General features: G+C 39.2%; 1 protein-coding gene and 2 long non-coding RNA genes across 7 annotated transcripts; 2 read left to right on the top strand and 1 right to left on the bottom strand.

The window, feature by feature from the left end:
- Window positions 1-9838: 9838 nt before the first annotated feature.
- On the bottom strand, window positions 9839-14791 carry LOC112191750 (serine/arginine-rich splicing factor SC35). 5 transcript variants are annotated; one of them, XR_005808772.1, is made up of 10 exons: window positions 14526-14783; window positions 14344-14422; window positions 13869-13948; window positions 13699-13765; window positions 13179-13250; window positions 12201-12419; window positions 11943-12120; window positions 11650-11845; window positions 11278-11455; window positions 9839-11148 (listed from the first exon to the last, which is right to left on the bottom strand). XR_005808772.1 is itself a non-coding variant. In XM_040517118.1 (8 exons), the coding sequence occupies exons 1-8, from the start codon at window positions 14599-14601 to the stop codon at window positions 11840-11842; spliced, it is 756 nt and encodes a 251-aa protein (XP_040373052.1). In that variant the 5' UTR covers window positions 14602-14791; the 3' UTR covers window positions 11580-11839. The 5 variants fall into 5 exon arrangements, 2 of the variants coding, with proteins under 2 accessions (XP_040373052.1, XP_024186920.1); XR_005808771.1 differs by having other exon boundaries at window positions 9839-11455; XR_005808773.1 differs by having other exon boundaries at window positions 9839-11455; window positions 11734-11845.
- A 3766-nt stretch (window positions 14792-18557) lies between these two features.
- Window positions 18558-19734, top strand: LOC112193856. The gene is made up of 3 exons (XR_002934058.2): window positions 18558-19068; window positions 19162-19233; window positions 19655-19734. It is a non-coding gene; the product is annotated as an uncharacterized LOC112193856 (long non-coding RNA).
- A 118-nt stretch (window positions 19735-19852) lies between these two features.
- LOC121052153 lies at window positions 19853-21117 on the top strand. The gene is made up of 3 exons (XR_005808199.1): window positions 19853-20001; window positions 20118-20156; window positions 20910-21117. It is a non-coding gene; the product is annotated as an uncharacterized LOC121052153 (long non-coding RNA).
- Window positions 21118-23199: the final 2082 nt, after the last annotated feature.

Raw genomic sequence — 23199 nt, 5'->3', positions numbered from 1 at the left:
TACAGCTCGTGTTTTTAAGTGTCGCATTGTTGTGGAGTTGTTATCTGCACCCCCTGTTAATTATGGCATGCCTTGCATGTCAAGGCAGAACTGTTCGAAAAACTAATGATGCTCATTTGAGTGCTATTGAAACAGATTGTTTGGAGGCCATGAGATTTTGAACAAAGATTATGAGCTTTATGTGAATGGCAGTTTAATAGATGACTTACAGGTTGCTATGCGCAGTATCAAGGGTGTGCAGAGTGCAGACTGATAAACCAATCATTAATTGATCAAGCATGACTTATCTTCTGTTACGTGATATACTCACTATCTGATTTCATTTTAGTCCTAGACGTACTAGTATAGATAGGTTTCTGTTTACCAGTCTTTATCTTTTCTATATGTAGAGTCTCACACTCCTAATACAATTGTACTTGTAAGTTACTGATCAATAATAAGCAATCATCCACATAATTCATAGTGTGTACGTTCGACAACACTTCAGTTCAAATCCTTATGGTATCACGAGCCTAAACGTCCAACAATTTTTTTTCCTCTCACCCACCCTTCCCATGGCTACTACTCCAATTACCTCTTCCACCGCCGCTGGGTCACTTCCTCCACCATGTCAACCGCAATGTCCACTACATCATCAACTGAGGCCTCTCCCTCTGTCACCAACTTTATGTCCATCAAATTGGACCGTACCAACTATGTACTATGGTTGGCTCAAATTCTGACCACTCTCAAGGGTAGAAAACTGATAGGATATGTCGATGGCACTTGTCATCGTCCCATTTGCTTTAAAACCGATGCAGCAGGTCAATTGACAGATGAAGTCAACCGTGCCTATGATCTTTGGATGGCACAAGACCAAATGGTGCTTGGTTGGATTAACAACTCGCTCACACCGGTAGTGCTTGCTACCGTTGCTCATAGATAGGGTTAATTTCATCGGTCAATTGACCTGCAACATCGGTTTTAAAGCAAAGGGGACAATGATCGAGAAGTGCCATCGACATATCCCTTCACTTTTCTACTCTTGAGAGATTTGAGCCAACCATAGTGCATAGTTGGTACGATCCAATTTGATGGACAGAATAGAAAGTTGGTGACAGAGGGAGAGGTCTCAGTTGATGATGTGGTGGACATTGCAGTTGACATGGTGGAGGAAGTGACCCAGCGAAGGTGGAAGAGGTTATTGGAGTAGTAGCCATGGGAAGGGTGGCTGGGAGGAAAAAAAAAATGTTGGACGTTTAGGCTCATGATACCATAAATGATTTGAACTGAGGTGTTGTCAAGCACACTATGAATCGTGGCTGACGATTGCTTATATATGGATCAGTAACTGACAAGGCGAACACCTTTTTCATAGACCCAAATCCTTTATGGTATCAGAGGCTCAAGGCGAACGCCTTACCGAAGCTCTCCCGAAAACGCCTCAGCTTTTTAAAACATTGATGGCTACTACTCCAATAATAACCTCTTCCACCTCCACTGGGGTCACGCAGATCCAACATGCTCCCAGAACATGCAATGCAGTGGCGCATAGATTGGCCAAGATAGCTTTTGAAGCTGATCAAATGGAAGTGTGGTTCCATAAAGCTCGTAACTGTATCTTAGATGTACAACAGCAAGATTGTAATAACCGTATTACTTAATCCTTGAGTGAAAGTTTCTCCTATAAAAAACAAAAAGTTCATTAGAAAAAGCATCATGGACTGTAAAAAAAAAAAGCGTTTTACCCCTTTTATAGTTCTATTGATGTCTTGGGAAGTCTCAGTCTATAATTGTACATTATTTGGTACATACAAACTTATAAAGTTCGAGACCATTACTATTCATTAGAGAAGTCATAATGCTACGTACTCCTCAACTCTTCAATACACAAACGCATAAAGTTTGAATCGAATGACATCACTTTGAAGATAAACGTGCCCGCCTCTCTTTTCATTCTTATTTGAAAGTTCATTTACTGCCATGTCAAGAAATTTCTTACAGTTGATTGCAGAAAGGTCATTTGTGCGTTGAGCAGCACCAAAAGCTGAATTGTTGGATTCCTGAAGCTTTATCATCCCATGATCATAAAATTGTGGACTTCGAAGAGTTTTCGAGCGTAGTTGAGTTAATAACTCATAAACTGACTGTTTAAACAACAGGAGAATCAAAAGACTTGTTATTTGTCACATAAATTCCGTTTTTCATATGAATTATGCTTGTGAAGTTTGCAGTTGAGTATTTTTAGAGGCATTCTTCCATCCAAATTAGAGCTCCTCGCTTGTAAGGGCAAAAGCTTGAGAAGCTTCTCACCTTTTTCAAAGATACAATGCTTGCAAATATATTTGGAGATTTAGTCCTTACTCATCCGGAATACAAGTTCTTTTGGTTGTAGTTTGGATCCCTGGATGGTAGTTTCAAATCCTTCATGACCAAGTGACCAACTATATCAGGGGGTGTGTGTGTGTCACAACGTATATAGTACAATTTTTTTTTTGTTGAGATAAAGAGCTCATAAATTAATATCACCTAGATTCATGGTCATAGAATAGTACAAGGACTACTCCACATGGAAACAATTAGAGCACAAAATAGTCTATGCTAATCAAAAATATCTCGCCTCGTAGACAGTGTATTCTATCTAACCCTACTACGCCAAGCACGCCATTGTGGTACAAGAGAGCGGCCAGATACTTCTACGAAGGTTTCTAGAGAAGCTTCTAACAACATAGGCCATAATCTGGAAAAAAAAGAGAACCAACTAGGCAGAAACTACCTCCTTCCCCTTAGTAGATTTAGGAGTACTAACTTTTCCTGGCATAGAGAACTCGGGAAGGCCATTAGCCAGCTGTTCTCCTTTCTTGCTACCTTTGCTACGCTTCATGGGTGAAGTCTTGACCACTTTGTAGTTTGCCTTGGTCTTATTCTTGGCACCACGAGGACGGCCTTGTTTCTTAGTGCCTTCTTGAGCAGCATTCATCACAACCAACCCTATAGAGACATTATCAAGGTTGGTTCTCCCAACTGCAAGACTAAATCGAGGCTTCTTGGGGGAAACTCCCAGGTTCTCAACACGTTTCCTCCTCATACCAACCAACTGTGCCATACTCTGATCGAGCAACACATCTCTAGAAGACAATTCATTACTGCCATTACCACCACTGGACTCCACCCCCACCACAGGGCTCTCCACCACCCGTGTAGCCTTGCTGCTACCATCAAGACCTGTCTTGGTACTAGAAGTACCAATTCATCAGACTGAAGCGCCTTAGGATGAAGTGGCTTGCGAGCCTTAGCTTTTGGAGTAGCTGCCAACATGAAACGGGCCAAACCTGCAACAACTTCCTCTTCCACTCGTGCCCTAAAGACTAATGCTGGTCCAGAGGCCGGAGTGGTGTCTTCCCGAGCCAGCACTCGTTCCAAGTTGCGCTGAACGGGCGAAGTATCCTCCCTTAGGGCCTCCCCTAACAGCGGACCTGCACATGGGAGGCCGACATGGGTTAAACGACCACACTCCACACACCGGCCAAACAGGTTTTCGAATACAAACTCAAGATCCACATCTAGCCCCTCTTCCACGGTGAAACACCTATGTAACACCACCGATTGCATCAGATCAACCTCGACCCGGATTCGAATACGACTTGCATCATATTCCACCGTGTCTTTTTGAATAAACTTCCTTAGAGCACACCCGAGTCGACGAAGGCACCTGTTCGATTGAAACGCTGGTGGTAAACCCTTCACCTTGATCCAGAAAGCTAACGTGTTCAAAGGGACTGCAATGATTTGTCCTAAGCTATCATACAGCCAAAACCACCGGCGCTCGATCAAAGCCCCAAGGTCCTTCTCGCAGAATATGGTTTCGGTCCGATGGGTCAGTAAGAGTGAATAAGAAGCGGTCCCCATGTTCCTGGATCGTGTGCCTCCCATTGAGCCGCAAAGCACGGCGGAACATACCCATGAAAGACAGCCGGTTAAAAGCCGTAGAAGTCTAAAGTTTGCCCACCAGAAAAGTCTGTGAGCGTCGAAGCCCTTCCCCACATGTTGGCTGGAGATCCACCGATTTCCTTCCATCAACCAAGCCCAGGGAAGCCGCCAGTCTTACCGCCATCTTATCCATAGCGTCCATGGAAGGAACTAGAACGAAGAGTAGCTAGGGTTTACTCTCTGAGAACTCACGCTAAAGAGCGGCTAGGGTTTTATTTTCATGTTTTTGATATTGATTATACTTGTTTTGTATATGGTACAAATTGAGTACTACATGAAAAGAAAAAAAAAAAACATGTGTATTGCAAATATAAAGAAACTAATATATTTTATTGGTGCAAGAAAGAGTAATCATATTTCATGTGAAATTAGAATTAAAAGTATACGACCGTACAACCACTTGGTGTGGTAAGCTTGGTCGAGCAGTCTAACATGGAACCCCCATGTCTAGTGTTTGAGCCTCAACTCCTATCAGTTTGTGGCCAACAGGTTTGAAGGGCATTCGGGTTAGTGTGCCTGCGATGGGGATTCGTCTGGCTTTGCTAGGATATCTTCTAGTGCCGGCCCCGGATGATCATGGGTCTCAAAAAAATTTACCCTTCTTTATATCTATGTAGAAAATTAAAGAGAGATGGGGAAAAAAAAAATAGCTCGCTTTTGCTTGCACAAGTACTCCGGTTTTCACAGATTATTTTCAATTATGGAATTGGAAAGCCTATGAAAGATTGGAGGAATTACTTTCAATTTTTCATTCTCTTTGAAGCTTGTTGAAGAATTCAACTTTTTTTTTTTTTATCAACATCAATACTTCGTTTGATTTGTTCATGATATGTTATTCATCTATTCTAAATTTATACCATTGAATTCGATCAGTTACTATCTAAGAGAAATAGATATTCATCGGGTAAATTTCAAGTTTTAGTTTCTCTTTGATGATTTAGAATTTTAGATATAATATGGATTTATTTTTTGATTCACTTGATATTATGAACCAATGAACAACACCAGAGTTTTACTCTAAGTGGTGTACAACACAACACATATATGGAGTTTCATTCAAATGACATGCTAGTTATTTTTTTGGGAATAGATTATTTTATATATCACAAATTGATTAGTTGATTATTGTTATGGTTAATGATGAAGGTCTTTATTATTTTGCTGAATTCTCTACCTTTATCAAAATTTCAATTTTGATTTCACTACAATGTATTTTTTTCGGTTGCTATACTAACATGACTCTTATTATATTATAAAGTATGAATATGGGGCTAGTTGGATCACAACCTCATGAGCCTTTTTTTTTTTTTGTTTGCCTAGAGTCCCAGAAATCTCAGGGCCGGCCCTGATATCCACGTGGACTGGACGGTTGTGTTACTCACTGAAGTAACCGAGATTACCCCCAATTAAAAAAAAAAAAAAGTATACGACTGTACGGTAATGTGAGATGGTCCTCAAGGTGGTTTGACTTCTTCATATGTTTTTTCAAACATGGATAAATTCATTGAAACCAGCTATTCAAAAATCAAAACGCTTAGGAGGACTTCTGGAATAAATTTGGGAGTGTACCAGAGTCAAAAGTGGTTTGAATCCAAGCTAGAACTGAGCTAAGACTAGGGGAGGGCAAAACCGGCCGAACCGGGCCGAAAATATGGTGGCGGTTACTGAACCGGAAAAAGCAGTGCAAAAATATTCAGCTTTCGAACCGGACCGGATTGAACCGGGTCGGAACCGGGTTAATATTCTGAACCGACCGCAAAAAACCGAACCGGCCTATTTATTATATTTATATATATTTTTATTAGTTTTCTTATGTGTCAATTTATGACTGGTGGACATTTGGTTGCACGTAGAACACTCACACCCGATCATGCCTAAACCTAAGTAACCCTAACCAAGTACGATCTCATTCAGTCTCCACTCTTACACTCGGCCTCCCATCTCATTCTCTCTCTCTCTCGACTCCACACCGAGCCCGACTGCGCACCGCCGCAACGACCGCCTCAATCTTGTTGCAGAACGCTGCTGGTTGCCCGCCGATCTTCACGCTGAGCCCGATCTTGCTGCAGAACACTGTTGGCTGCCCGTCGATCTTAACGTCGAGCTCGATCTAGCTGCAGAACGCTGTTGGCTGCGCGTCGATCTTCACGTCGAGCCCGATCTAGCTACAGAACGTTGCTTGCTGCCCGCCGATCTTTACGCCGAGTCCGACCACGCCGATCTTCACATCGATTTGCAGTTTTGTCGCCTCTCTGACATGGACTCGGTAATTCACTTCTCTGTTTTCACTTCGATCTTCATGGACTCTCTATTGTGATAGTATTTCTGTAAAACTTGTGAGGATTCAGATTGAACTTGTGAAACTTTGGATTTTAGGGTTCGGGTTAAAATCTTCATTGTTCTTGATTTGATTTAAACTTTCAGATACTTTCTCGTTAACTTGTTGTTAACTTTGGAGTCTGTTGTTAACTTGTTCATGGGAGTCTGTTTTTAACTTGGAGTTTATTGTTAACTTGTTTATTGGACTTTGTCTATCTGTGTGTTTTTATTTTGTAGATTGGTGATGGGACGTCACAGACTCCAACTCAGTCTAGCATCGGAACTACACCAGCTTCGGCTGAAGTCGGACAACTCCTCATGTCTCCTCCTGCCGCTGCAACACCAACTTCTGCAGCAACCGGTGAAGCTGAAGAACTTGGGAAGAGGAAGAACCAGTCAGACGTCTGGGAGCATTTTGTGAAGCAGAAGAATCCAGATGGTTCGAAGATGGCGAAACTAAGAGCCAAGTGCAAATACTGCCCCCAGACCTATGCCTGCGATTCCAAAGCCAACGGGACAACATCGATGAGGACTCACATGCAGTACCAATGCAAGAAGTGCCCGGCTTACATGCCAGCAAAAAGGCAGAAGTTCCTTTCTTTCGATTCTGCTTCCTCAGGTGGTAATTTAGTTGCTTTAGCTTATGATCCCATGAATTGTAGAAGAGCATGTGCTAGGATGATTGTTAGGGACGAATTGCCATTTAGTCATGTAGATGGGGAGGGATTTAAGGAATTCATGAAAATTGCTCAACCAAAATTCACAGTACCTAGCCGTAGGACAATCTGTAGAGATATCTGGGATCTCTATCAGTTTGAGAAGGAGAAGATAAGGGAGTTTGTAGCTAGGAATAATCTGAGGGTATCACTTACCACTGATACTTGGACTTCGGTCCAGAATATCAATTATCTTGTCCTCACTGCCCATTTCATAGATGAAACTTGGGTGCTGCACAAAAGAATTATCAATTTCTGTGTTATTCCAAACCATAAGGGAAAGACAATAGGTAAATTGATAGAGTCTTGCTTGATTAATTGGGGTATCGAGAGGGTTTTTAGCATTGTAGTTGATAATGCTTCGAGTAATCAAGTTGCACTTGATTACATGAAGGAGAAGATTGGAAATTGGAAATGTTTAGTGTTAGGTGGGAGTTTTCTGCATGTTAGATGCTGCTGCCATGTGTTGAATCTGATTGTGAGGGATGGGATGGAGGAGCTTGATTCCTCCATCGATGCAATTAGGAATGCTGTTAAGTTCATTAGAAGTTCACCTGCTAGACTTGACAAGTTTAGAAAGTGTGCTTCAAGAGAGAAGGTTGAACATAAGGGGGGTATAGTGCCTTTGGATGTCTGCACAAGGTGGAACTCCACCTATTTCATGTTGGACATTGCCGTTAAGTATCGGCAGGCCTTCTCTAGGCTTGAAGACGAGGATCAGCAGTATGAGAACTATTTTCTGGAGAGAGTTGGAGGAAGTAAAAGGGTTGGGCCACCTAAGAATGAGGATTGGGAGAAAGCTACGAGATTAGTGAAGTTCCTTAAAATCTTTTATGATGCAACCTTGAATTTTAGTGGGACTAAGGTAGTAACTTCAAACCAGCATATTCAATGGATTTGTACCATAGTCGATGAATTAGAAGAATGTGCAGCTAGTGATGATCCTTTGATGGTTAGCATAGGGTCCTCCATGAAGAAGAAATTCGACAAGTATTGGTTGAGGTTAGAGGACATTAACACAGTTTTGTTGCTTGCTGTTGTATTGGATCCAAGATACAAATTATTGTATCTTGAATACTTTTTTCCAAAATTGCATCCGGACAGCAGCATGGTGCAATTTATGGTAGATGAAGTGAAGAGGTCCCTCATGCAGCTATACAACGAGTATCACCAATCAGATCCTGTGGCTGCACAAGCCTCAAATGATCTAGCACAGCCTCGTGTTGATGATAGTGCTTTTGCACAAGGAGATGATGACTCACATGCTGCATCACTAAATAAGTTTATGAAGCTTAGGAAGGAGAAACATGTGGTGGAGATCAGGAATGAAGTTGACAAGTATTTGCTTGAAGCTGCGGAGGACCCTGCGAACAAAAACTTTCAGCTTTTAGATTGGTGGAAGGAGAGTGCTGTTAGGTATCCAATTCTGTCCAAGATTGCAAGGGATGTCTTTCCTGTTCCAGCTTCGACAGTGGCTTCAGAGTCTGCATTCAGCCTAGGGAAAAGGGTTGTGGATCCATTTCGAGCATCATTAACTCCAAACATGGTTGATGGGCTGGTTTGCCTCAACGATTGGTTAAGGGGTGGAACTTTTAATGAATACAAGGAGCCTACTAGGTCGGAGCTGGAGCTTTATGGTGAACTTGAAAAGCTTGAATCAGGTAAATTTGTTATAAAATCCATTTGTTATTTTCTATGTTGTTGAATTTCAAGTGTCAAACTAATAGAAATTTGACAATTTGTTGCTGTTTTGATTGGTAGGGAGTGTCATAACTCAGGTGGACGTTTCTGCACAAGAATGAATGATGCTTTAAAGTAGAGAGATGCATGTTATGCTGCTGTTTTGGTGTTGGCTGCAGATTTGCATATAAGAAGTTTTTATGTTTTCATGAACTGTTTTTAAGTTTGAAACTCCTTTGTGAGTTAAATTTGGGTCTGTAATAACTAATGGACTAGCTATCTGTTTCTGGACTTGTGGTTAACTGGTTGTTATGAACTAGGCTCTATGGTTTATGACTTTTAAGTTTGTAGGATTTTCCTAACTTTTTTCCTTTTCGGACTTTATGAAACTGTGTATTGAACTGCATTTTTTCCTCTTTATGCTTGTTGTATTGAGCATTTCATGGGCAGGTTGTGTTTTGCATGTTTATGCTTGCTGCAAATTATTTGGGCCAATTGGGCCCTAAATATTATGTTTGTTTTAACTTAATATTTGTGTATTAATAATGGATTTGTAATTGGGCCCTGAATACTGAATAAATAAATAAAAGCCCATTTAGAACCGAACCCGAACCGGGCCGCACCGAAAATTCGGGTCTCCGAATATGTCGGCCCAGCCCATTTAGAAACAGTTGTCGGTCCAAATTTAGGCCCAACCGAGGACTCCGGGTCGAAGTCGGGTTCGGCCCAAAACCGAGCCGGGCCGACCCGAGCCCAGCCCTAGCTAAGACCACATTAAGTTTATTAGTAACATCTTAATCGATCTGAAAACGATACCCTTCGTGGCCCGCTTAAACCAACCGCAAAACAGTCTCTCAAAGTGAACTTCATATGAATGAATAGGATTTGGCTTGCTAATGGAACCATCTGTTTTAGAAATTTTCAAATTAGAAGCTTCGTAATTGATATTTTTTATTTTCACCGTTTGCTGCCTTTGAGTTAAAGATGCATTCTCGATAATATTCTGGTCATCTTTGTGAAGAAAAACGAGAGTTGTCTTGGCTTCGTAAGATCCTATGAACACTCCATTTCTCTCATCTTGTTAGCCCACGTTCACTGACAAGTCTTACCCATCAAAACGAAACGAGAAAGGCGAGGAAGAAACTAGTTGGGAATAGTTAAAACATGACCTCAGCATAAGCAGTAATCCATTAACAAAATCACTGGTAATTCAAGCCCTGAACCCAAAAAAGAAACATACTAACACAAATGGTCCTCATTCAGTTCTGCAATTGTTTCTTGCAACTTCAGGCACATACATCTGCAACAGTTCCCTACAATCGCTTCTTGCAAAGTCCAGCACATTAACCTATCCCACTTCACTACAATCGGTTCCAAGGATGCAAAATCAGTTTAGCCTGCATTCTAGGCAGATGATGCTGCACCTATGACCCATCAGCATTCAATTTCCAGAACAGTTTCAATCACTAGTGTAGCTCAACGATGCATGCATCCACTTGCAAGATAAAAACACATGAAATAGCATCTAAAAACTGGATAGCATACTTTCGCAAGAGTAATGTACATCCGTTGAACAATTAGCAAGAAAACCATATGGTAATAGCCAACCAGAACACAAAAGATCGACTCACAAGCACACACCAATTTGTTTACTGGCAACCACATAATAATCCAGTAGCCAGGAAGCACAGTGGTGATAAGCATGCACCAAATTCTGTGCAAGCAAAGACGGAAGCAGTAATATCATTGCTTCCCCCTTTGTGAAACACTGGTCCATAAGTAGCAGAAGCAATGCAATAGAGACTGGTATTTAAGGACAGACAAACTCAGGATAACATGCATACCCGAGCATCACATGACATAATCAACAAGCAAATTATTTATGTTGAAACTTGATGACCCCCTCATTAACTATGTCATATCCGTTTTATCAACAAAACACACAAATCCAAACGGATATTTTAGCTTAGGCACATGCAAAATATAGCTAAGAAGCTACAATCAGGGACAGACTCATAACAGACAACAAAACCCCTAATAAAATAGCAGAAATGGAAACTTACAGCTGGTTATTATCTAGATACTGACATAATACTGATAAGCTACCACTTCACAACTAAACAAACAACCTTGTCATGCAAGATCTAAGCAAGTTCAGCAATACAAATTATATTCTGACAGGTTATATATAGTCTTGAACACCCTAAAAAAATTAGCCATGAACTCATTACCAAGTCTCATGACTCTGGCTGCAACATTGATACAGGTGATCAGGCTTTCATTGTTAGTGGCCACAGTTCAGAGTTGACATCGACATCAGTGTCAATAAATCACACGTCCAACTTATGTGAAGCATCATCTTGCACCATGTAGCAATTACAAATCCTTTTACATTCATACAAGTCCATCTCACATTCATATGCAGCATCAGCTACAGGTACGGACCCTTTCAACATGCATCCACCTTCTCATAGACCCATTTCAGGGTCATTTTTTTCAAAATAAACGAGACCAAAGAGGATCATCAGGTCAAACATTAAAATCCTAGAGCATATAACACTTCTCAGAAACAAAGAGCCAACCATATTCTTACCAAAGTTCATTTCGTTGAAGAAAACCAGTTAATTTATTGGCCCAGCAAACAGCTGACTGCAAATACAATCATACTTCTAATACCAGCAAACAGCATCACATTCACGACTAGAAACAGCATCAACGGCTACAAATCAACATCCTCTATCGTGCCTCAATCATTCTTTTCCCGAACACAACTATAAAACCCAAGAAATAGTTCATGATGAATCAGTCCTATGACTTAACCAGCAAAACCACCACTTACTCATAATCAAGAAAGTTAAAAAGAATGCTACAAAAGAAATGAAACTACGAAGAGAATGAAGATGAAAAGGTGCACATACTAAAGTAATTACAGTAGAGTATCCTTTGCAAATACTGTAATACCAACCTAAAAACTACAAAGGTGCAATAACTGCCAATCTGTCCCAAATTAATGCAAGATGCATAGAACGCTAATTAAAACCAGTACTACCCAAACTAGCAATTCAAAGTTCAGATAAAACCAATATGATCCGGACATCAGCAGAACATCCAGAAGAATCAATATGCTTCCAGGAATTGCATAGCAACCAGAAAAGTCAACCCTGCAAAATAGATACAAAAATTTACCAATTTAGTATACTTCAATGATGCAGTAGAAAGTCATTCCAGAAACCAACAAAATCATACACATCAACTCACATCATCTGAATGGCGAGGTGATGGACTTCGAGAATCAGCAGGATGACCTCGTGGTGAAACACTTCGAGAATTAGGCGATCGTCCATCACGACCATGTCCATAAGGGCTGACACTGCGGCTTCTGCTTAACGGAGAAAGGCTCCTTTGAGGTGTAAGGCTACGCCGAGCAGGGGATGCACTGCATCACATTAAGTAAAGACAATCAAAGTATTTTCAATGCTGAAACAATAAACGAAAAGGATTAGAAATAATTATAACCTATCAAAAGAACGGCTTCGAATCGGACTCTGCCTCCGCCTATCATAATCATCATCATCATCATCATCATAGCGTCCTCTTCCCCTGCTCCTGTAGTAATCAGGACTGGCACTAGGGCTCCTGCTTCGTCTATGGCGGTATCTGTCACGCTCATACCTATCCCAACTCCTACTGCGACTTCTCCTCCTGTAGTCCCGATCTCTATAGTCATCACGGTACCTAACAGATTTGAAGTAGTGAGTATCACAAATTCAATAGTATATCATTGTTAACTCAGCTTAATGTAATACTAGAAATCTCTACAAGAAGTCGGGTGAGTGGTTAAATAGTTTTTATATTTTTGATTTGACATTACCCCTCATATTAAACACATTCCCTATGTTATTAATATCAAGATGGCATTTACGTCAAAATTTTGCAGTTATGGTTGACAAAGTCCTTACTCTTAATTTCTTAAATATAGTATAGATAAACAGGCGCTTGCAAATTAAGTTCAAACTTTAGAAAACTCCACAAAACAAATTACAAATGTAAGCCTCCTAATACTCAATTACTCAATTTTCCTGATTTATTTGCCAATAAGCATTCATTCAAAATTGAAGTTAGATGCATTGCATTACATTCCACCTGATAAAACATTATAGCACTGGGATAGCAGAAGTTAGATACCACAGTTTTCCAACATCTGTTCCTAGAGTTGAGGAAAACAAAACCAGTGTGGTAACCCACAAGCCACCATCAATCGACTAATTCCACCTCCCGAAAGGGGAGGGAAGGAAGTCAATGGTTTTGAAACCCAGTTGGTATCCAATGGGCACTTTTGCCATTCTTATCTGTTTCCATCCCTATCTATGAAAGGAGTTTTCACATTCTTTGTCCATTAAGATATACAGTAGCTATCAAAATGAAAATATATGATAAATCAAGTGAAAAGGCCCAAACCTCGATCCTTAGAGAAACAAAAAGGAAGAAACTAACCTTCTCCGAGGACTGCGACTTCTTGACCTATGCCTCGATTTTGGTAGAGTTTCAGTAATCCTTCCTTTATGACTGGAGGGAGGACAGCAAGGAAAAAAAAGTATATTAATACTACCAGATGTGTAGGCATATGTAGACAAAAAAAAAATTCGCAAGTGAATGACAAACTCCGTATACATAAATGTAAGAGTACGGGACTGAAAAGCACCAGTGCACGACTAAAAGGAAAAATTAGAATCACGGTCCACTGATAATGCAACAAAATGTACACCCATTTAACAAAACAGTCAACAAAGCACTGCTCAGAATCCTAATGAAGGATGCACCAATCAGAAGATACATATGCAACCATGCGCAATGGTGCGAATAAATTTCAACCAGAAATGTTGTAAAGCAAATGAAAGACTGTAGTTGCAGTTCATACATAACTTTATGCATAGAACACAAATCCAACCCAAGCTATGCTTTACTGATCAACAATCCATTATATAGAAACATACAAATAAGCAATAGAACTTACATCCTCTCTGCATTAGGCCCATATTTTGCAAACTGAACAGTTATTTCGCGACCATCAACAACTCTTCCTGAAAAATACAATTGGCAAGCTCTAGTTACCAAAACTAAAACTAGTGAACCAGTTTTTGAGAGAGAAATGATAAGGTAATGATAATAAATTGATTAGCATACCATCGAGCCTCTCAACTGCTTTCTGTGCCTCATCTGCATATTTGTATCGCACAAAAGCAAATCCCCTGGACTCGCCAGTCCTAAACCACCAGAGCACAATAAACACCCAAAAATCAGTCAGTCCTCAAAAAATGAAAAAAGGAATTTTGTAGCTACACAAATCCAAAAGAAGGAAATTGAGGAAATCCTACAATTTCCTAGCCCTCCACCACTTCAAACTTCAAAGAGAAGATAAATCACTCATCCGAAAACGAAAAACAGAGGATCAAAGGCTTTCAATTCCAACATCTTCTCCGCATCCCAGAAAATAAGAAAAACAATGAACAAATGGAATTACATAAAAAAAAAAAAAAAACAATGATCACAAATAAACCCCTATAATTAAATGTAACACCAATTTTCTTAATTCTTGATCATCAATTTCATTTCAAGATTACTGAAAGATCAAACAGGATATAGAGTTATCCGAACGAACCTTCGGTCTCTGGGGATGAAGATGTCGACGACCTTGCCGTACTTATCGAAAAGCGGAAACAGATCATCCGCACTCGTCCCTAGTTACGATGAATCAATTAATCAACACCATGAGAAATCCCCTCAGAAAAATTGAAAACAGATAGAACCAGAGGATCAGAGAGAGAGAGAGAGAGGACTTACGGAAGGTGATGTTGAGGACGAGGAGAGAGTAAGTATCGGTGATGTCCGGAGGGCCAGACCTTCCGAAGTGAGACATGGTGGTGGTGGTGGTTGCAGCAGAGCTTGTGAGAGATTAGGGTGTGTAGTACCAAATTGGGGGAGGAGGATAGAAGAACTTTCCTGAAGTATCTTTAGGGGTTCTGGATTTGTATATAAATCATCTGGGGAGGAAGAGGAGGAGGGTTCTGGAATCTGGAGTCTCTGCCTGTCTGAGTATGGACTCTGGCCGGTGGTGATTGGATTTGGATTTGCCGCCCAAAACCAACCCAAACCCAATTCCGCTTGTTTACTGGACTTTGGGCTCTTTTACCGGACAAGGTAAATTGGTGTAACTTACAAATATTTTTCTTTTTTTGAATGAATGCAGCGTAAAGGGCCGGTGGCCCGGTGCGGTTGCCTTCAAAATTTGATTAATGAAACTGTTTAGAGTTTTTTACCAATAACTACAATGGGCCATTAATTCTTCCCATGCACAGGATTTATATTTTGTTGTCCATGCGGTCATCTTTAGAATGAGTAACAATAGTGGCACGTTTGCACAAAAACAAAAGGGCACAAACAGTTCTGGTTAATTACGACAATTGCCACAGCTGTCATTTCGATTTTCTCTCAAACCAAATCTATCAGATCTTGTTCTCCCAAAATCAAAACCGTCTGAAAATCAAAATCCTCTCTAAATCAACATCTCCGACGAAGCTAGGGCGCGACCTCGAATGTGAAACAAGCGCGCGACCCCTGCAGCAAAGTAATCGCGCGACCCCGGCGGTGAAGCAAGGGAGCGACACCGGCAACGAGGCTCTTGCGAAACTAGGGCTTGAAGATCAGTATAGAAACTTGTAGTTACTAAAAGGTCAGTAGCAGCTATAGCTTGATTTTTGTGTTATGCATTCAACACTGTCGAAATTTGATTATGCTTAGTAGCTTTAGCTGAGAAATTTTGGTTGAGAAATTCTGACGGTCATTATCTTCAGCCTCGTGTTGTTCACAGTCTCTTCCTCAAGTAAATGATTTTGGTTGAGAAATTTGATTATTCTCAATGGTTGAGAAATTCTGAGGGTCAGTAACTTTAACAAAGAAATTAACATTTAGGTTATTGAGGGTCAGTAAAGCTATGTGTATTGCAACCTCATTTTTATGTGTAGCTGGGTGGCGAATATTGATATTATGTGACTGATAATAGTACAAAATTAATTGTTTGAGCTTATTGACAATCAATAGCATTAAAATGCTGCAATATGTGCAATCTATGATTATTGAGTCAGTAGCATTAAAATTCTGCAATATGTGCAATCTATTATTATATGGACCCTTTAAAGATCATTAGCTTTAGTTTCTGAGGGTCAATAGCTTTAGTTTATGAGGGTCAGTATCTTTAGTTTATGAGATTTCTTTGTCCTGATGGAAAATGATGAGTTATGTGACCAACAATAGTACAAAATGAATTGTACAAGCTTCAGTTTATGAGGGTCAATAGCTTTAGCTTCATGATTTCACCAACCCTATGTTTATTGCAAGCTCATTTTTATGTTTATTTCTAAGGGTCAATAGCTTTAGCTGATTTTATCTGTACTGCAACCTCATCTTTATGTTTACTTTATGGGAAGGTCATTGCAATTATGTCTACCTATAGGCTCTGTGGATATTTGATCTTGTTATTGCTGTTAATCTTTATTTTCTGCTTGAAATTCTGGTCATTGATTTGCTGCAACTGTGAGTATCTTTTGGTTAGGTCTTTTGCATTCTTATAAGCTATAATGGTTTTTAAATCAAATTAAGGGCCAGTATACTACTGAGCATCAGTACTCATATGTTTGCATTTGACATATACATAAATTAATCGCAAATGCTAAAGAGAAAGGTTGCTGGCTTGTTGCAATAGACAATTAAAGAGGATGTACCGATTGAAAAACATGAGAAGAACCAGCATAGAAGTGTTTAGGCAGACAATGTGCTACAACTTGAAAATGAAATCAAAGAGAACCTCAAACATGAAGAAATCCTGCTTGAGAAACTTCTTCACCATGAGAAGAGGTGAACTTGAAAGCAACTTGTATGTGAAAGCAGCAAAGCCAAAGATAAATGATATAGTGTTCAAGTTTCACATTGTAATATGTATAAATAGTTTTTGGGATTATTAAATAAATGAGTTGTTTCTATAAAAAAAAAAAAAAGATAAAATTCTACATATTATTTCTTCATAATGCTACTGACATTCAGCAATGTTAATTCACATTATTCAAACCACAAGGGCAATTTCTTAATTTACTTGTCAATAGAAAGAACTAAAAAAGTGAAGGAATCTGACCGCAAGATCTAATACCTTGCACATGGGCCTTGCATGCTAGTGCATGGGAATTTAAAAAAAACATGTCTGCTGATGGTAATTTATGGACTAAAAGTATAGGTAGTGGTAATTTACTAAAACTGTTAAGAGTAAAAACATTTTTCTAGTGTTATTTGTATTTCTTCTTCTAAATAAGCTGGTAGCATGTGTTATATATATTGAATTATGTTGAATCAAATTAACATTCCATTGTGTGGTTTCTTTATGAATTCCTAACACTAGAAAGTGGAAAATCATAAATGGAGTTGCATTTTTCGAATGTATGCTCTCTCTATCACTATGAAAACGCAGATCAAGGATGCATGTGTGTTAATTGCATGCTGTATACATATCTTCCTGTGTCTGCTGATTGTATATGCAACCCGATATTGGTGACAAAAGTTAAGGCAATTGAGCTTGTTAGGGTTTTGTAATACGAAACATACAATATTTGTATTTTCGACAACTGTGAGAATAGCTTAATATTAAAAAATTTATAACTCGATGTTTGCCGTAGTCCATATAGATGTTCTATTGCTCATCTTCAGTTGAGTCGAAGCATGTCTAGTAGTAGTTAAAAATATTTGATTTCTATGTTTTAGACACCAAAATCACGCGGTCCACGACGTCCATAAGTAAATGCAATTCGGCGCGCATCTTAGAAAATCCGAAGCCAACATAGAGAATGAAGAATTGTCCCCTACAAAAATAGCAGCATGCATCACCTAAATTGTTTATCTTGATCCATCTATGCTTATCGGCATCAAATTTGAAAACGTTGAATTTAGTTGTCATACGTTTCCAACGGTGGCCACGATGGCGAAATTGATGAATCATATACCTTTGGATCATCAACAGCTCTTTATCATCACTTAACTCCACCAAATATGTCTTGATGGAGTCAGATATCTCTTGATGGAGTCAAATATCTCTCTACCATCTTGTTCAAAAACTCTTGCAAATTTTATATCTTGCGAGTTGAATTGAGTGGTAGTAACGTCAAAAGAATGAAGTTGGTCAAAAGCATTGACGACATAAAATTTATTTTCAACATATACAACATCTTGAATTCTCGAAAGACATTCTGTATAAGTCCATGATGTGTCTTTCTTAAGTCTAAATGGCCTGGCAACAGCGCGGTCACGGGCGGGTTACGGGCGGGCTTAATGGGTTGGCAGTTATAACGGGCTCAACTCGTTATAATCCGTTATCTTAACGGGTTGATCCCAACGGGTTCGCGGGTTACCTGTAGGAACCCGTTAAGACCGCTAAGGATTTTTTTTTTTTTTTTTAGTTTTAAAATTCTTTTCTAATCAATTACCTTTAAAAAAAAAAAATATCCTTTCCCAACCCAAAAAAGGTTGGTTCAAGCAGCAGCATGAGCTGCCAGCAAGTGCGCTGCCTTGTTTGCTTCTCTCTTACCGTGCACTATTCACTACTAGAAATCTGTTCATAGACATTGCATGTTTTAAATCGGTCATACTTGCACACGATGTAAAAAAGTAATCTAACATCGTTTTACAAAAATACCGATTTAAATGTATGTCATTAACATCAGTTCTTAAAATGACCGGTGTTAAAAGTTTTGTTCGAAAATTTGAGGGAACCTATTTTTGCAAAAAGCGCCAAGTGTTTAAGTGAATTGAAGGAAGCGGGTTCTAAAACTCAAAATTCTCACACTTAGAAAAAAAAGCGCCCAACCCCAAAACTGAAACATAAACCCTAACTCGAGCTCTATCTCGACTCTCGACCTCCTTTCTGAACCATACTCGAGCTCCTCGTCCTCAGTCGCCGCCATTGTTACCCTCATCGCCTCCTTCATCTACCTCCTCGGCTTCGTCTAGTCCTTCATCTCACGCGCCTCCCACTACGACGACGAGGTGCTCATCAACTGCCACTGCTGCCCTCCCCCAGCCAAACCCAAATTCGTCCACACTGACCCCTCATTGTGCTTCTAGGAGGACAAGGACATCATCCAAGCCGTTCTAAATGGCGGCGTTCCTTCTTAGTCTCTCGAATCGAAGCTCGGCGACTGCAATATCATAGCGGCGATTCGATGCGAGTGGCTTCAGAGAACGACTGGGAGGTCACTGTAGGGTTTACCTCTCGAAGGTTTCGATTACTACTCCATTCTTGGACAGTGCTACGAGTCGCCGGTCGGAGACGAAGTAATCTTTATAGGTATGATTGTTTTTATGGGCTATTGTTTTAATTTAGGCAAAATTATTGTATGGATTTGTGGGCTATTGTTGAAGTATGATTGTTTTTGTTTAGAGTTTAAGAAGCTCGAGTTTGTGGGTGGGTTGAAGAACTGTGAATTTTTGGAGAAAGTCAAGTCCAGCTTGGGTATGTGCTCTCACTTGCTTCCAATCTTTGTACCAATTGAAATTGTGAGCTATGCAATTTTGGTTTTAATTGCTTTATTCTATGATTTGTATGGTCACCTTGAGTTTGAACTGTTGATTTTGTTATGCTTTAGAGATTGGGTGGTCTGGAGTTGACTGGAGAGGAAAAGAGTTTGGAGTTAATTGCTCCAAAAGTTTAGAACTTAGGGTATATGTTCTTTGGTTTACTATGAGTCCAAGTAGTTTAGATTGAAAGGATTTGGTTTTGCCACTCTGGGTAGTAATGGGTTCCTAGTATTTGATCGAAAATCTTGTTGGGTCCAACAAGTTTGCGCTGAGTTTGTTATGATGACCAGTTTGTTTTGTGTTTTATGACTATCTAATGTTGGTTCTTATTGCAATATGCCTCGTACAGTTCTCAGTTTACACTCAATTTATACATTCTTTTCCATGAGTTGGTGGGTCGACCGGCTTCCTTGTTGTACAGAGAGGAAAAAGTAAGAACTTTGTCTCTGCCTTTTGAACTGTTTTCTTCTCATGTTTGTTGAGATTTTGTTTTATCGTATTGATTTTTATGCAATTGTTCTGAGCCAAATTATTGTTGATTACAGGTAAGGGTATTTTATGCTGTTAGGATCTTTCTTGGTCTCATCTCTATTATTACTGAAACCATTCTGGTTTATGCTTTGTCAAGAAAGTATGGAAAATGTCTTGCCTCATATACTTGCCATGCTATGCTTAACCAGCGGTTGTTTCTTTGCTAGTACAAGTACGTGGCTCTTTTTCTTCTTGCCCAGCTTTTTGTTTTTGTTTTTTCCGAGTGTTATTACACTTGCTTGTCTTGAGGTAGTTGTTCAATGAAATAATGATTCTTTCTATTGCCAGGTTTCTTGCCAAGTTCGTTCTCTATGTATGCTGTGACTGGTAAGTGAACTCTGCTCATAACTAGTTACAGTTTCTTATCGAACCTTTGTTAAAGTAACAAAGATTAAATCCAGAAACCTTTTTTTTTTTTTTTTGATACTTACAAGTTACAATTGGGTAATGGGTTCTGAAATCTTTTTGTGATAATAGGTTTCTGGTCTCAATTTAGTCCTTCTTTTTAATTTCTTTACTCTTCATTAAAGTATACAGAATATTGATGTTAGTCATAATTAGTAAAAGATGCAGATCTACAAATTCGCAGAAGTAATTTTAGTGTAAATACTTAAGTTCTGGATGCTCAAGAGGTGGGATACCTACATTACTACATATTAGGACACAAGATTATTCAGCTGCAGTCAGTAGTTTGGCTGTAGTTTTTATTACTAAAATGTAGTTGCATTTAGCTCGGTCAAGTTTATTGAGTTGTCAAAACACGGTAGATGCTTCGTAAGTAGTAGCTTAATTGACTACCATATCTTATGTTAGTTATGTCTTTATTTTCAGCAGTAGCCTGAAAAGTCCCACTGTTTCATTTGTCAAACTTCTGAGAATCTCTTGATGTGTATTCTCTGTGTGGCTTTGTTGGTTGTGGGAGGTAAGAAATTTTTTCTTGAAAAATTTGTGTTCTCATTATCATCATGCTAAAACTGATCTCTCTCTCTCTCTCTCTCTCTCTCTCTCTCTCTCTCTCTCTCTCCCCTCGTGTATCTACCTTTATTATGCTTTTCCATACTCCTAACAATTTTGGTGTAGGTATAAAGAAGGCCATGCCGCACAATATATATATATATATATATATATATATATATATATATGACAGTGGAAAGAAACACAAGATATTCCCTTGAAGTGGAAATGCAGTGTGTGGGGAATTATGCAGAAGGCAATTATGTGATGTCCTGAACCTCAACACATGTACAATGATGTATAAACACCAAGAAAATACATGATCAAGTTCTTGCAGGTAAGAATAGATATGACCTTATGCATGGAGTGACTTATAGTTGAACCAGTTGAACAAACTTATAGATCGATCAGATTAGATGCTGTTATGGTTATCATGAACTTCAATATACTATTGGTTACATAAACTTATGGTCTTCATGATTGCTTTATGGTCATCATAAGATAACTCTTCATAACACACAGGAAAACTGAAATGGAAAACAAGAGCTCAATTTCATTTAAATTCTTTTCAAATTTGTTATTGATCAGCAAGAAATGCATGCATAACTGAACAATAAGTTTTTCAGCTATTCAGTATAATGAATTTCCATTGTTGTTTTATTCAGTTTATCTCCCTGATACTTTCTCTCTCTCTCTCTCTCTCTCTCTCTCTCTCTCTCTCTCTCTATATATATATATATATATATATATATATATGTGTGTGTGTGTGTGTGTGTGTGTGTGTGAAGATATCAAAAACATGGAAGCAGAGGTGCAATCATTAGAACAGCTTTCAAAGCAGCTATTCCTGGAAATATATGAGCTTCATCAAGTAAAGGTTTTCTTATATATTTGTGTGTGTGTGTGTGTATTTAGTGATATTGTTTAATTTCACATAGGGCTGGCCCTGGTACGGTTACCGGGTTTTTGGGACTGAGCCGACTACCGACCAGAACATGTCGGTTTGCTCAAATGCAGTACCAATACCGTACCAAAAAAATTGGTACCGAAACTGTCGGTTACCGACTTTCCCGGTCGGTATAATTTCGGTTAAGGCCCAACCGAATTGGATGAATGGGCCTACTATTTATTGGTATTTTTTCAGCCCAATTATTCATTCTTAGCTGAATACTCAACTCTTTCTGCAATTTTCTGAATAATACATCTTCATCAAGTCTATTCCATATGCAAACTGATTTCACAAAACATATGCAACTGATTTCTGAGTCTAAAACTACTTAAATATTACATAACTGCAAATAGGAACTAGAAATCTGAAATAAACAAAAATCTACAGATGGTTTGATGATTCCAATCACTTAACAAAAAAACAGCAATATATCTTTGAACTCCAATCCCTTCGGACTAATGCTTGCACTTTGCACTTTGCACTTTGCAGCATCCAAATCTTCAAGCAGCAGTTGTTGTAGAAGAGTTCGCACCTCCCAAATTTAGGCTAGCAGTTTCTGCAAAGTAAACCACAAAAATAAAAATAGCCAAGTCAATAATGCGAAATCATAAGTTGATGAAAAATAAAAACATGCAAGTTAATGTTACTAGATTATAACCTTTTTGCAGTTCTTCTAGATCACTATACAAGGTAAGCTCATCCTTTGTTGGTTCTGAATAGAAATTAGGTTGCTCAGCCCTCAACCAATCACTAGTGCAGACTAGTGCCTCAACCATTTGAGGAGTTAGTGAACTCCTAAAGGGATCAACTACTCTTTTTCCCAAACTAAAAGCATTCTCACTTGCCACAGTAGAGCAAGGAATTGCAAAAATGTCTTGCGCAAGCTTGGAAAGAATAGGATATGCAGCTGCATTCACCCTCCACGATTGTGAAACATCAAAGCCCTTGACTAAAGGATTGACATATCTATCTGCGAGGTACTTGTCAACCTCGTTGGATATCATTTCATGTTCATTTTCAAGCCTTTCTTGCATGAGATCAGCAAGTATCTCAGCTTGTCCATCTTCTAAATCATCAAATTCAACCCCTTCCATTCCTGCAACACCATCTGATTGAACAGATTGGGTTATACCTCCCTCACAGCCCTTATATTCATCATACATTCTCAACAGAATGTTCTTCAAGTCCCTAGTTATCATTTCAATCTTCGCAGGTCTAACTCCCACCCTTGCAAAAGCTTTTTTTTGATATTGAAGTTTCCAACGAGGGTCTAAGACATTTGCAATTACCATGATTGGATTCATGGTTTCAAAGTTGCCCCAATATTTATTGAATTTTACTTTCATTCCCACTGCCACCCTCTGCAGAACCAAATCAGAGTCATCTTTTGCCTTCTTATCAATCTCTGTTTGAAGGCCAATCATCTCACTGAACTGCAAGTTTGCAGTCACTGATTTCCAAGCACTC

The sequence above is a fragment of the Rosa chinensis genome, chromosome 3, assembly GCF_002994745.2.
Source record: "Rosa chinensis cultivar Old Blush chromosome 3, RchiOBHm-V2, whole genome shotgun sequence".
In the NCBI taxonomy this organism is placed as follows: domain Eukaryota; kingdom Viridiplantae; phylum Streptophyta; class Magnoliopsida; order Rosales; family Rosaceae; genus Rosa; species Rosa chinensis.
The sequence above is the reverse complement of the archived record's forward strand: the minus strand, read 5'-3'. Positions and strand labels throughout refer to the sequence as shown.

Excerpts from the sequence above, each read along its gene's own strand:
- LOC112191750 (XM_024331152.2), bottom strand. The coding sequence starts at position 14,601 with ATGTCTCACTTCGGAAGGTCTGGCCCTCCGGACATCACCGATACTTAC. Across the intron at positions 13,766-13,868 it reads AGCAGTTGAGAGGCTCGATG|GAAGAGTTGTTGATGGTCGC; the intron begins GTATGCTAATCA and ends TGTATTTTTCAG. Across the intron at positions 12,121-12,200 it reads CGAAGCCGTTCTTTTGATAG|TGCATCCCCTGCTCGGCGTA; the intron begins GTTATAATTATT and ends AATGTGATGCAG.